The 12,727-nt window shown below is 40.3% G+C and overlaps 2 protein-coding genes across 2 annotated transcripts; both read right to left on the minus strand.

The window, feature by feature from the left end:
- Positions 1-2,064: 2,064 nt before the first annotated feature.
- Positions 2,065-2,460, minus strand: LOC121780097 (benzyl alcohol O-benzoyltransferase-like). Its single transcript, XM_042177620.1, has one exon. It carries the CDS (start codon positions 2,458-2,460, stop codon positions 2,065-2,067), a length of 396 nt encoding a protein of 131 aa, XP_042033554.1.
- Positions 2,461-8,465: 6,005 nt separating this feature from the next.
- Positions 8,466-12,286, minus strand: LOC121779927 (sucrose transport protein-like). The gene is made up of 5 exons (XM_042177403.1): positions 11,695-12,286; positions 10,781-11,551; positions 9,144-9,207; positions 9,013-9,056; positions 8,466-8,796 (listed from the first exon to the last, which is right to left on the minus strand). The coding sequence occupies exons 1-5, from the start codon at positions 12,148-12,150 to the stop codon at positions 8,617-8,619; spliced, it is 1,515 nt and encodes a 504-aa protein (XP_042033337.1). The 5' UTR covers positions 12,151-12,286; the 3' UTR covers positions 8,466-8,616.
- Positions 12,287-12,727: the final 441 nt, after the last annotated feature.

Genomic DNA, 12,727 nt, shown 5'->3' on the forward strand with positions numbered 1-12,727 from the left:
TTTTTATTACATTTGTTAGATTAAAACTGATTTAATGAATTACTGTATTTGTTCTTGTTTCGTTGTAAATCTTACTTCTGATTTCTATCTTTGTTTTAGTCATGTTAATTCCCAAGATATAATTGTTTTTTCATTATTTATGAAATATTGCTAGTTCATATCTGTTGTTCTTTCTCATTCACTAGATTCTCGTGGATAAGATTTCAATTTTTATTTTATACTATAAGTAGTGCTCAACAAAACAAAGATAGCACATGGTGTTACGGACGTTCTCCGCAACGGCCCCGGGATCTTCCTTCTCGATGGAACAGCGATCAATTCCCACGACAAACTCGCAGACTTGATCGAGAAATTTGCTGACTTGTGGACGTCTTCCACGCCGCAGCAAAGGATCGACAATAATTAACTTGTTGCACAAGATAGGTTTAGGGAAAATATTTCATTCATAGCCAATGTGTTGATGAAATACCCTATTTTATACTAGAAACCCTAGGGCGGTTCGACGTAACCTAATTCATCCGGGAAAGAACCGCAAAGAAAACCCGAACGGGGCTTATAAATCAGGCCCGACTCAACAATAAGTAAATTAATGTTTCAAAAATACTAAAACATAAAAGGAGAGAAATAAAAAAAGGAAACAAAAAGAAACGGCTAATTCTTGAACTTGTTCGGTGCCTTGAGCTTGTCTCTCGGCCTCAAGGATCTCTTCGACACAATCAATTCTTCACTTCGGCCATTCACGCATTGCGTCGTGCTGCTCGGCTGCGTCGTGCTGCTCGGCTGCGTCGTGCTGCTCGGCTCCGGAAGCGCTGCGTCGTGCTGCTCGGCTATTGTCGCCTCCAGCTCGGCATGCCGCTCTGCTGCGTCGTGCTGCTCGGCTGTTGTCGCCTCCAGCTCGGCATGCCGCTCTGCCGCGTCGTCTGGTGTCGGTGGTCTCGTATCATGCTCCAACGCTGGAAGTGATATCGGGGGACCCGTATCACATGGACATGCCTTTCTTGAGTAGTCATCTTTAATGGACAGGAAATAACTTCATCCTTCAGTTGGCACTTAGAAGTGATCCTCATATATCATTATAATAGCTGGTTTGAATTCCTAGTTTCGTCAAGATAAAAATATTTACAAACTCAAGATATAAAAATTTACACAATATCTTAATTTATCATATTAAATCAAACAAACTAAACAAGACCTAACTCGATAACAATTCTCGCAATTGAATAACTCGATTGTAATTTTGCATATTTGAGTTACTCCTATATTCTTAAAGACAGGGGATCTTTAATTTTCTGAATTTTGGGGGATCCTTTTTCCAAATGCCTAATATAGGGTTGGATTTTGGGCTACATGCTTAATAAACAAATACGGCCCATTCTTTAAAGTTTGTTGTATTTCTAATGGGCCTCAATTTTACAAGTTAGTGAGAATGATGGGGTGGGCCCGACAATCTATTTTTCACTTTATAGCAGTACTAATGCCAAATACTATGTACTGAATCCGCCTTCGCTGTAATTCAACTAATTAAAAAAAGTAGGCGAAAAAAAGTTAGTGGAATATGAGTCTCACTTGTATAGATTAGTTTTGAATGAAGTGTGAGTAGAATGAGTTAGTGGAATGTGTGACCCTATTACATTATAGTAAAAATGAACCGAGACTCTTATTCGCGGACAGACTAAACTGAAAAAATGGGACTCCTATTCACGGACAGAGTGATTAATTGTTACTATTGTTAATACTACTGTTACTTAATTATTATGTTTAGCTTTTAATATAAGAAGATAAAAAAATAAGCAGAAAAAATCTCATTATCCTAATGTCTCGCATTGGTAACAATTTATGTAATGGGAGAACTATTGTATATTCATTGATTACTTGTGATCACATTACACACCATCTTTATATAACGTTAGAAGCCGATATACAAGGAAAGTATGTAATATAAAAACTTATCAATTACATAGATTTATATTCCCTCTAATTAAGACACATTATTAACTATTTCCTTTCAAACAAACTCAGTATTCATGTAAGCATTTGGAGCTTGAGCTTGATGGGCTGTCCGTATCACAAAGAGGAAGCTGCTGGAGCGGTAGTCGTCATGACCTGAAGATGTTTCTCGAAGACTTTCATGGATTCGAGAGGCGGGCTAACCGGAACCACGAAACCATCCTTAAATCCTAAGTACCAAGCTACTTGAATTATATCGGTCGGCCAAAAAATTCCTTTAAGCGCCCCACCGTATGCCGCTGTGCCCCACCCTACATCCATTTGCTTTATACTCATGTGCGTCAAATTCGAAGCTATATAAGTGTTAGCCGCTGTCAAATTAGGGCGATCTCGCATCACCATCACATTTGCCACAGATCTCAGGTACTCACCGGTCACTGCTTCGTGTTTTGCCTTCATCACCAACTCCACCGCGTAGTGCAGGGGATTCTTTGATAACTCTCCCGTAGTCATTACTGCCACGGGAAATGTTATAGCATTGTGATACGAGTCTTATCTATCTAGTTTAGCATATCTTCTATTATTATTTTGTTTAGAAATTATAGGGATTTAGCATATCTTTTTGTATCTGCACATATTATAAATATGTGTGGAGTCTTCCATAATAATCAGTCAATTATTCAATCATCTACGAAATAAACGTATATTTGGCTCAATTGCTTTTGCATCAAGAAACAAACCCTCAAGGCTGCCGACGAGAACTTCTCGCGCTCAGCTGCCCCTTTTTGTCAGCTGCCCCTTTTTGTCGTCCAAGTCACGACCCAACGTTGTGCGCTCGACAACGATGACATCTCGTTTCTTGATTTTGTGTGGAAATCGACGTTAAGGATTTAGGTCCTTAACAACTGGTGCTTTCATTGAGAGCTGACCCTCCGCATCCATTCACCCTAATTAGAGGAATTGTAAAATACATACCTCATATCACCGCAACTACCATTAACAACCGACTCCTGAGCGGAATCAGACGCCGAATCTGCCGAAGACTTGTCCACCTTTCCGCTTAGTCCACAGGATCCAAACTAGAGGTCGCGGCAAAGCGAGAAGGCGGAGAGCGCCGTGAAGGCGAGCCAGAAGCACTGCGCACTGAGCCCCGGGGGCAGGGTCCAAACATACCGGAGCTTAGATCGGAGGCCGAGGAAGGCCAATCCGGACCACCGTGGCCGCCACGATCACCCGATCAGCAATCCGATCATCACCGCCAACAAACGGGCACCGCGCAGACCAAGACGTCGACTGAACCCCTCCAATCCAACTTCATTCTCGTCCTTATTAGTTATGCGGACTCACCAACAATATCAGCCCCCGCACCAGATACACCCTATTATTGCAAAACTCGATCGCGTATTGGACATGATGGAATATCATCTGGACGCAGTAGAGCGGCGGATTGACAACCTCCGTCCACCCACTCAGCCTGAGCCAAAACCACCCTACGTCTTACGCCGCTTGGATCCACCTAATCGTCGCCCACGGATGGGATACTCGCCCATCGGGTACCGCGATTGCGCGCAGGATGCGCGGCCTCGATGCCGCGGTGGCTATGCCGAGAGGGGCCACCTATTTGATCGTGGGGATCAACGAATCCAATTAGGGTTCGATCGCCACCCGATTCACGCAACACGGCCGCACCGCCCAACGTTTTGGGACCCACCGACGCAGCAGCAGGACCACAGTTACCCATCCTTTGATCACCGGCCCCGACGCGCGGAGACGTGCTGGGACAGACCTCACCATCGGGAGGAGGTGCGAGCGCCGCGAGGCCATTCTGCCTGCCACCAGCCCCACTACTTGAGCCTTCCACCGCGGGACATGTACGGTCAGTCCGTGCGTGTGACCAATCAGACCCCGTACTAGCCTTCGCGCTCGCCTACCTGTTGGGACCCATCTGGATTGCGCAAGCAGCAGGGATACCTGACAGACGACGACGAAGAGGAGCTTGGTGATTTTGAGGACTCTATATTAGAGACAACAGCAAAGAAGACCAAGGATCGTGATGCCGACAGTTCGGATGCAGAATCTGTATCAAATGTTGCCATTAGATTGCCTAGTGAGAATCATGGATCTAGGGAAGGTACAAATGGCAGACCCGAAGACCAGCGAGTTTCATCTTTTGTGGAAATCTACCTACCGATATGAGTAAAAAGAATGAGGAAGAGGCATCGATAGACGATGTAGAGGAGGACGATTACATAGAGGAAGTGCCGAAGGTCATCGCCTCGTTCCCTGTGGTTCAAGTGCAATCCAAATCTATTGATGAGAATTGTTGGGGCAAGAAAGGAGATAGTGCTTACACCGGTTTGTGCATAATTGTTGGTGTCTATGTGGATTTGAGTATCAGTGATGTTACAAGTATGAATCATCGATCAACATCTCTCGATACCGATGCAAGGTTGATCCCTCCGAGCAATGACATGCTGGTTTCGAACATTCTTGGAGGCGTGAACAAGCTTGTCGTTGTGGCGTGGAATTTTACCGACCACATTGGGTCTCCTTTGTTGATTTTTTATGGCTGTGATGAAGGGAGACGTTCAAATGTTCGGTGGGCGTTTGATCCAGGAGGAGATACCTCGTCAAAGCTTCTGCGTTCGACTCTCGTCCTTGGTTCGTAGTTTCCACCTTGAGGACAAGGTGGATTTTAACCGTGGGGGAGTTGATACGAGTCTTATCTATCTAGTTTAGCATATCTTCTATTATTATTTTGTTTAGATATTATAGGGATTTAGCATATCTTTTTGTATCCACACATATTATAAATAATTGTGGAGTCTTTCATAATAATCAGTCAATTATTCAATCATCTACGAAATAAACGTATATTTGGCTCAATTGCTTTTGCATCAAGAAACAAACCCTCAAGGCTGCCGACGAGAACTTCTCGCGCTCAGCTGCCCCTTTTTGTCGTCCAAGTCACGACCCAACGTTGGGCGCTCGACAACGACGACATCTCGTTTCTTGATTTTGTGTGGAAATCGACGTTAAGGGTTTAGGTCCTTAACACATTGCCATAGTACCTTGTACGTATTAATCAAGTAAAGTATGAGAGAGATATAAAAAAAAATAATTAAAATATTGTTAGTGCAGAATATGACCCACCTCATAAAAGACAAAAAAACCTAGCAAAAAGGGAATTTCTCTATAGGATAGATCAAAATAGAAAAAGAAGACTATTTTACATTTCGCATTCATGACTAAAAATAGATGAAGTGAAATAGATATCCGTATCATTACCCTATTGGAAGAGGTGGGTTTATTTGGTTTCGGTTATCCATTGCCCCCGAGAATCTAATCTCTTCGTCGGGTTTAGGAGAGAGGGCGATTGTCTGGCAGAGGTGGGTTTACGGGCAATACGGTACAGTACCGATATTGAAAATGTTTAAAGTTGAAACTTGGGTATGGAATAAGTAGTAATTTACATAATTTTTGTTAATAGTTAATTATAATATGGGATAAGTAGTAATTGATGTGGCATATGAGAATCTAAAATGTGAGGTATGGAGTCCATTCACCTTATCAAAAAGATAAAAGTCGTACCTGAATGAACATAAGTGTAATATCACCCAATATTCCAAGCTTGTTTGGCACATAAAGAGTAATGTCATCCAAGTTGGGGAAGGGTGGATAAATGGCATCCTCTCCGAAATGTTGTAGCGTAGCGTCCGCGTCGGCCTCGTTGAACACCACCCCTTGGCCGGTGCACTCGTTGAACACCAGTGTGCTCCCTCAACCGCCCGGCCAACGCGTAGTAAAAGACCAAGGCTTTGGCAATAGCCTCGCCAATAATCTGTTAGGATCGTCGACTGCAACATTAGTTTGATATTGTCCGCTTTGGGTCAAGCCCGCACGGATTTGTTTTTGGGTCACTCTCAAAAGGCCTCAAACTAATTGGGGTTGGACAGGAATTATATACACCTTCCAACTTCCCTTACTCATCCGATGTGGGACGGGTTTGTAACCCAACAAACCTCCCCTCAAACCGACGCCACATCGGGAACGCAGTTGACACAAACATGGGTCGTTCCAGCCCTGGCCCCTGGGTCATCCTGGGCCCGACTCTAACCCGAGTCCTTCAGGGCCCGACCCTAACCGGGGCTCATCCAGGCACAACCCATAGCCACCTGGGCTCTGATACCACTTGTTAGGATCGTCGACTGCAACATTAGTTTGATATTGTCCGCTTTGGGTCAAGCCCGCACGGATTTATTTTTGGGTCACTCCCAAAAGGCCTCAAACTAATTGGGGTTGGACAGGAATTATATACACCTTCCAACTTCCCTTACTCATCCGATGTGGGACGGGTTTGTAACCCAACATAATCTTCACTGGATCTTTCCCTTCCATGGATGGATTCTTTTTGTAGAAATTTGTTGTTGTAACATATGTTCGAAGGAAGGTCTGGTCATATATCAGAGAGATGTTTGAATTCGTAGGGTGTGGACTTTGTTGGAGAAAGCAGCTCAGCCGTTTTCTTAATAACACTCAATGCTAATCTTTTGGTTGATGCCATGCCTTTTGGTAACAAAACCCTTAATATGCATATTTATAGGACTTTTGATTCATACTATTGTTCATTACTAGAAGTCATGTTTATTCTCATCTTGTTCGATTATTCTTTTTCAATAACACTTAGTATTTGACACTATATCTTAGATCTGTCTTCAAAATGTTAAGATTACATTGTCTTAAGATTATACATCTCACCATCATCAATATGCCTAATTTGATTCAAAATAAAATTTATTAATTTTTGTTTATCCTGTATTGTATTTCATCATTATCTATTATCTAATGCTTCGAAACTCATGAACCTTATGATGTTGTACCTAACACTCTGTACCCTTTTGCAAATTTTGAAATTATAGATGCGTTTGCTAAATTAAAACTGATTTAATTCCTTCCCTTTACTACTACAATATTTTAATGTTATTTCAAAATTTGTATTTATTTTTTATCAAGTGGGTGAATTTAAATTCTGAGTTATTTAGTTTACTCATTAAAAATTTGATTGATTAGTACTACTATAATGCTTTGTTTGATTTAGTTTCTTTTTGAAAATTTATTTCTCAATTCTATCTTGGTTTTAATTATGTTAATTCCTAAGATATTATTGTTTTTTCTTTATTGAGTGGTTAATATTATTTGTTTATTCGTATCCACTGGATTCTCGTGGATATGATTTCAATATTTTATTCTAAACTCACTCCATCCTGTCTCTAAACATTAGTCTTTTTTTTATTTTGATTCGTCTCACAAAATTAGTCCACTTTCATTATAATTTGGCAAGTTTTTCTCTTTTATATATATAGTGAGTTCTCCACTAAGAATATTTCAAACACTTTTTTCTTTCTACCGCTTCTCTTCCGCTTTACTAATTTACCAATTTCACTAAAATTCGTGTCATCCCCAAGTTTTCATTTTTATGAGACAGATGAAGTATATAAGTAGGGCTCGACAAAACAAATAGTACTACTAAGTATGTCGTCCTTCCCTGAACGGCACTTTCATGCAAGTTGTCGCATAATAATTCGGCTTCGCTCGAGTCACAATCCGGATTGTCACTTTACCTAACAAATTGATATGTGACACATAGGTTAGACAACGTTACTGGAAATTGAAAATGACTAAGTAGTTAATTTCCATTTTGAATATGAAGCAAATTGTGATTGTATGTGCAAATGAAACAATGCAAGAACACGAATTATGTGGTTCGATCTTAATCAACAACACACCCAAGCAATTACAACTACAATGTGATGCAAATGGGATAAAACAAGATCTAGTACTCAAAATTTAGAAAATATCAAATTATTGGGAGTTCAACTCTGATGTTCCTTTGATTATTTATTCAATATCCACATTTTATTTTATTTTAGTTATTTGTGTTCTTAACGTTTTAAGTTATCTAGGCAACAATTGAACGATTTGTTGTGTTGATGTGAGATTCAAGTGAGTAGCAATGCATAACTAGGAATAATAAACACCTTAACTAGACTTCGGTTAATTTTGAGAACGTCCTAAAATGATAAAATTAGTCTATTTTTTTAAGGACGGATGGAAGATGGAGTATATTTCTCGCATTTTGCATTTCTAGTCATATTTTCATGTTTCACATTTTAGAGTTTATATCGTTGGAACATGCGGTGGATATAGACATATGTGGTCATGTCACGAATAGTATTGGTTGTTTATTTAATTATAGCTTTTGATTTATTATTTAGGTTTTTTTATTCATTTTTTATTTACTTTGCTATTATATTGTGATTTATTTTTCTATCATTGAAGAGTAAAAGCATTTTTGAAACAAATTTTTCCCTAAAATGACTTGAAATTAACTTTTTTAAGAACTTGACCCTAACAATGAACACAATGTTGAGAATCCAATGCAATGTAAATTTAAAATCTACATTCTTGGACTATATATATTGAGAAGAAAAAACAATTGTAAAGTTGACAAGATTTAATTAAGCATCACACACGATCATCTTCATTAGTGAAAACAAAGAAAAAAGATTAAAAAGAAAAAAGCCACAAATCTTATCACGCTTAGCGTGTATAAATTCTGCCATAATTCGGGATTAAAAACTCATAAAAAGGCCATAAGGGACTAAGATTCTAGTGGAATCCTCCGGCAGTCATGGCCTTGGTCGCCACCACTTCAGGAGGCGGCGACGGAAGCATCGTCAGTGCCAAGACGCCGCTGATGGCGGCGGCCACAGCCCCGACCACAAACGCTGGCAGGTTCCCGCCTCCGAAGAGGTCGTCCCACGGCCCACTTGTGACAGAAACCAACATCTGCAGCAAAGGAAAATTCCAAAAGTGTTGAGAATCAATCCACACTAACACTTTCTGATAATGTGCTCAATCTTGATAAGATATGGCATGTGATTTCATCAATTCTTTTTGTTTCTTTTGCAATCAAACAGAAGTCAACTGGACAAACAGATTTTTGGCAGAAGTGGAGGATTTTTGTTGATGCATTGTTGGAATAAAGTGGTGTTAAATTATTACCTGTGGAATGACTATTGCAAGGTTAAGAACTCCAAGTGATAAGCCTGCAAATATGATAAAATGTAGTTTAGAATATAGGAATAGTACTATATTTTGTAGAGCATGACATATTAATTGGCTAAATTATTTACCTTGTCCTGAACCAGAATTACTGGAAAATATAGATGCCAGAGCAAATGGGATGCTGTAAGTTACCTAATCAACAACAGTAAGATAAGTTATTTAAGAAAAAAAAAAGGCATCTTTAAAAGAACAAATAAAAACTCAAGTAGAACAGAGTTATATGATTAGTAGAAGTCAAGAATCTCTGCCAACCTAAGCATCTAAAGCAAAATCCAAACTTTTTTTTCCATCTCCATCCACATCCCCAAACATCATGGAATGAAAACTTGCCAACTCACAAATTCATCATGGGGTTTATTTCAAAATTGTGTATATGTAAGATGAAAGATCACTATCATGATCTAACTGTATTACCCAACCACCAACTTCCTAAAATTAACTGTAATCATCATTTTTAAAGGACTAAACTAAAGTAATCAAGGAAATGGCTCTCCCACTCAGTTTAATGAGTGTTTATGATGTGATGTGTGTCTTTTTTCTAATCTGCACTTTTTCCAAAAGTCAACATCTCAACTAATCTGCCACCCTTCCAAGAAGGGAGCAAAGCATGCAATATGCTGCCATCTCATCTCAATCCATAAAATCATGCCAAGTCACACAGACATCATTACAAGAGGAATTTTTAAAATTCTTCCCAACTAGAGATATGGCCATGGTTTGTTTCTTCATTATGATGTTGAAATGGTGCCAAAACTACAATTATTGCTATTTTGTTCCTCACACGAAAGGAGCAAATAGCATTTACTTTCAACAGATTCTGTGTGTGACTTAATCACTTTCATTAAATTAGGTTAGTATTAGCCAAATAGTAGATATTGATGCTTTGACAATATGAAAAAACACAGCCATATTTATTCCTTTCGGTATATATATGGCTATGTGCCAAATTTGATCACTATATTCAAATTGATTCTCTCCTATCCATAGCAATCAGTCTCCATTTTTTAAAAACTAATTAGGCTGCAATATGAAATTTATTTTACCATAAGAAATTAAACATAGCGGTAAACAGTCACTTTTCATGATAAAGCTAGTTTCTTTTTTATCATAAAGTGACAAGATGATTCTTCTTAAAATATTATACCATCACGTGACCAAATAAAATACTACACCTACTACAAAATCCATTATCTAAACAACCAATACAACACCACTAATGGTTACTTAACCATGTGATAGGATAGATAAATAAAAAAAGTTTTAGTTTTTCACGTTTCTCATAATCCATGTGATTTTTTAATCGAATTAGGAAACTATACTAATATACCTATGCTCACACTTGAAAATCAACAAAGGGGAAAAATGATCTCATGATTGTTTAAAGATAATTTTTCACCAAAGGGGAAATATAGTCTCACTTTTATATTAATAAAAATAAAATAGATCATTTATTGACGAACAAATAAAAAAAAGGAAAAATGAGATATTTAATGTTGATGATGGAGTAATAAAAACAAAATTGACCATTTATTGGTGAACAAACCAATGAAAAATGGGATATTTAATATTGTACTGACTACTAATTACAATTTAACATGTAGCAGCATCTAATAATCATTTCATGCAATAAATAAGCAAAAATTCAAATTCAAACACATGCAATCATTAAAAAAAAATTAAAACACCAAAGAAGAGAGAAACTCACCGAAAGAGGAATGCCGAGGACTGCAAATAGTGCCAAAGCTCCGATCTTGACGCCGGGCTCCGGCGTCTGCAGCGCCCCATCGGCGGCGTAGTGGCGCGAGTGCTGCGCCGTCTTCGTGATCACCACCGTCATCGCCAATCCGATCGCCAGCAAGAAATTGGCGCCTCCCCAAATCTTCTTCACCCCCACGAACCCCCTCGCGCAGAACTGCACCCCAAGCGACGCCACCCCCAAAACCACCGAATTCAGCATCAGCCCCAGCGCTCCGGCGCGGACGCCGCGGTCGTACAGCTTCCCCTCGCCGACCTTGCCGCCGTACACCTCTTTCCCCATCCAATCGGTGTCGAAGAGGAGGAAGGGGAACCACGCAATCCAATTGAAACACGTCACTAGTAAGAGGATCCACATCGGCTTAGGGAGGTCCTTCAGCGCACCGAATAATTCCCCAAACACGGGGATTTTCGGCTTCTTCAGCGGCTCCGAAATCTCCGCCGCGGAGACGGGGATTTCGCGGACGAAGGTGAGGGCGAGGACGGTGAGGATTAGTAGCAAGGCGATGGAGATGAAGAAGCAGGATTTCAGATTCGCGCAGTAGACGTCGCAGGCGTTGGTTTTGGAGAAGGGGAAGATTCTGTAGAGGTGAGTGTAGGACCCGGCGGCGTAGCCGAGGATGTTTCCCACCGCCATGAAGAAGGAGAAGAGCGCGTTTGATGTGCTCATTCTCCGCGCTTCTCCGCCGGATAAATCCGCCAGCAAAGCTCTGCACGGCCCCTGCGAATTCCAATTCAATTCCAATTCAATTTCAATTCGATCATTATAAATCCCTAAAAAAGGGGGAAATTCAAAATTCTGCAGAAAAACTCAATTAATCGATATAATCAATGATGCAACCCAATCACAATTCAAAATTGAACCTGCAACATGTTATTAGCGACATCGAGAATCCAGAATCCGACGACGAAAACCGCAATTGCCCTAGGTTTAGCCACCTTTCCGGAGGGATCGCCGGCGGCGTGGCCTATATCAGCTGCGAAGCCGATGAGGAAAACCGCGACGGCGACCAGCGCAGCTCCAGCGGCGATGAACGGGCGGCGGCGCCCGAACCGGGAGGTGCAGCTGTCGCTGTAGTATCCGACGATTGGCTGCACAATCAGGCCGGAAATCGGGCCGCAGAGCCAGATGTAGGCCGCCCAAGTGTGGGGGATTCCGAGCAGCTGGACGTAGGGAGTGAGGAGGGAGAGCTGTAGGGCCCACCCGAATTGGACTCCGGCGGCGATTGCAGCGACGAGGACTATGATTTTGATCGGTGCCGCCGCCTGCGACGGCTGCTGCACCTCCATTGATGAAGGAGCGGTGTTTTTAGACTCCATTGAGAAGTGTGTATCACTGTAAATAGATTTAGATGATGTTTTTGTGTGTGTGTATGTGAATCTGCATGCGTATGTACAGGATTGTGGGAGAGAAGAGAAGCTCTGAACTACTGTGAAACTGAAACAGAATGGGGGCCTTCCTTTTATAACTATTTTGGCGGGTAATGAGGGTTTATCCATATCGGAAATTGCAATAAATTAGGTAAAATTTAATGCATGTGAGATTCGCAGCTTAATTTTTTTATTGAATAATAATCATTTAAATCTGATTTTCTTATTCGCTTTTGAAGTTGATCAAAATCCAAATTGATATGCCAAAATCAACTTTATTTTGTTCATCTATTTAAAATATAATGAAATCCTTTATACCCAAGAATCTCTACATCACATCATTTTTTATTTATAATTATTTATCCTATTATCCATATAGGAAATTGAAAAAGAGAGGCAAATTTGAGGCATGTGATAATTGAAGGTTGTTTATTTCATTTAATTTATCAGATTTGGTTTAGGTTGAATAAATGATGGTAACTGGAAAGTAGGCAGGTAGTTATATTTGTCCTTTATTTGTATTTTC

Source organism: Salvia splendens, chromosome 19, assembly GCF_004379255.2.
Source record: "Salvia splendens isolate huo1 chromosome 19, SspV2, whole genome shotgun sequence".
In the NCBI taxonomy this organism is placed as follows: Eukaryota; Viridiplantae; Streptophyta; class Magnoliopsida; order Lamiales; family Lamiaceae; genus Salvia; species Salvia splendens.

Coding starts and splice junctions, on each gene's coding strand:
- LOC121779927 (XM_042177403.1), bottom strand. CDS start 12,150: ATGGAGTCTAAAAACACCGCTCCTTCATCAATGGAGGTGCAGCAGCCG. Junction 11,552..11,694: donor TCGCTAATAACATGTTGCAG/GTTCAATTTTGA, acceptor TGGAATTCGCAG/GGGCCGTGCAGAGCTTTGCT. Junction 9,057..9,143: donor TAATTCTGGTTCAGGACAAG/GTAAATAATTTA, acceptor TCATATTTGCAG/GCTTATCACTTGGAGTTCTT.
- LOC121780097 (XM_042177620.1), bottom strand. CDS start 2,460: ATGACTACGGGAGAGTTATCAAAGAATCCCCTGCACTACGCGGTGGAG.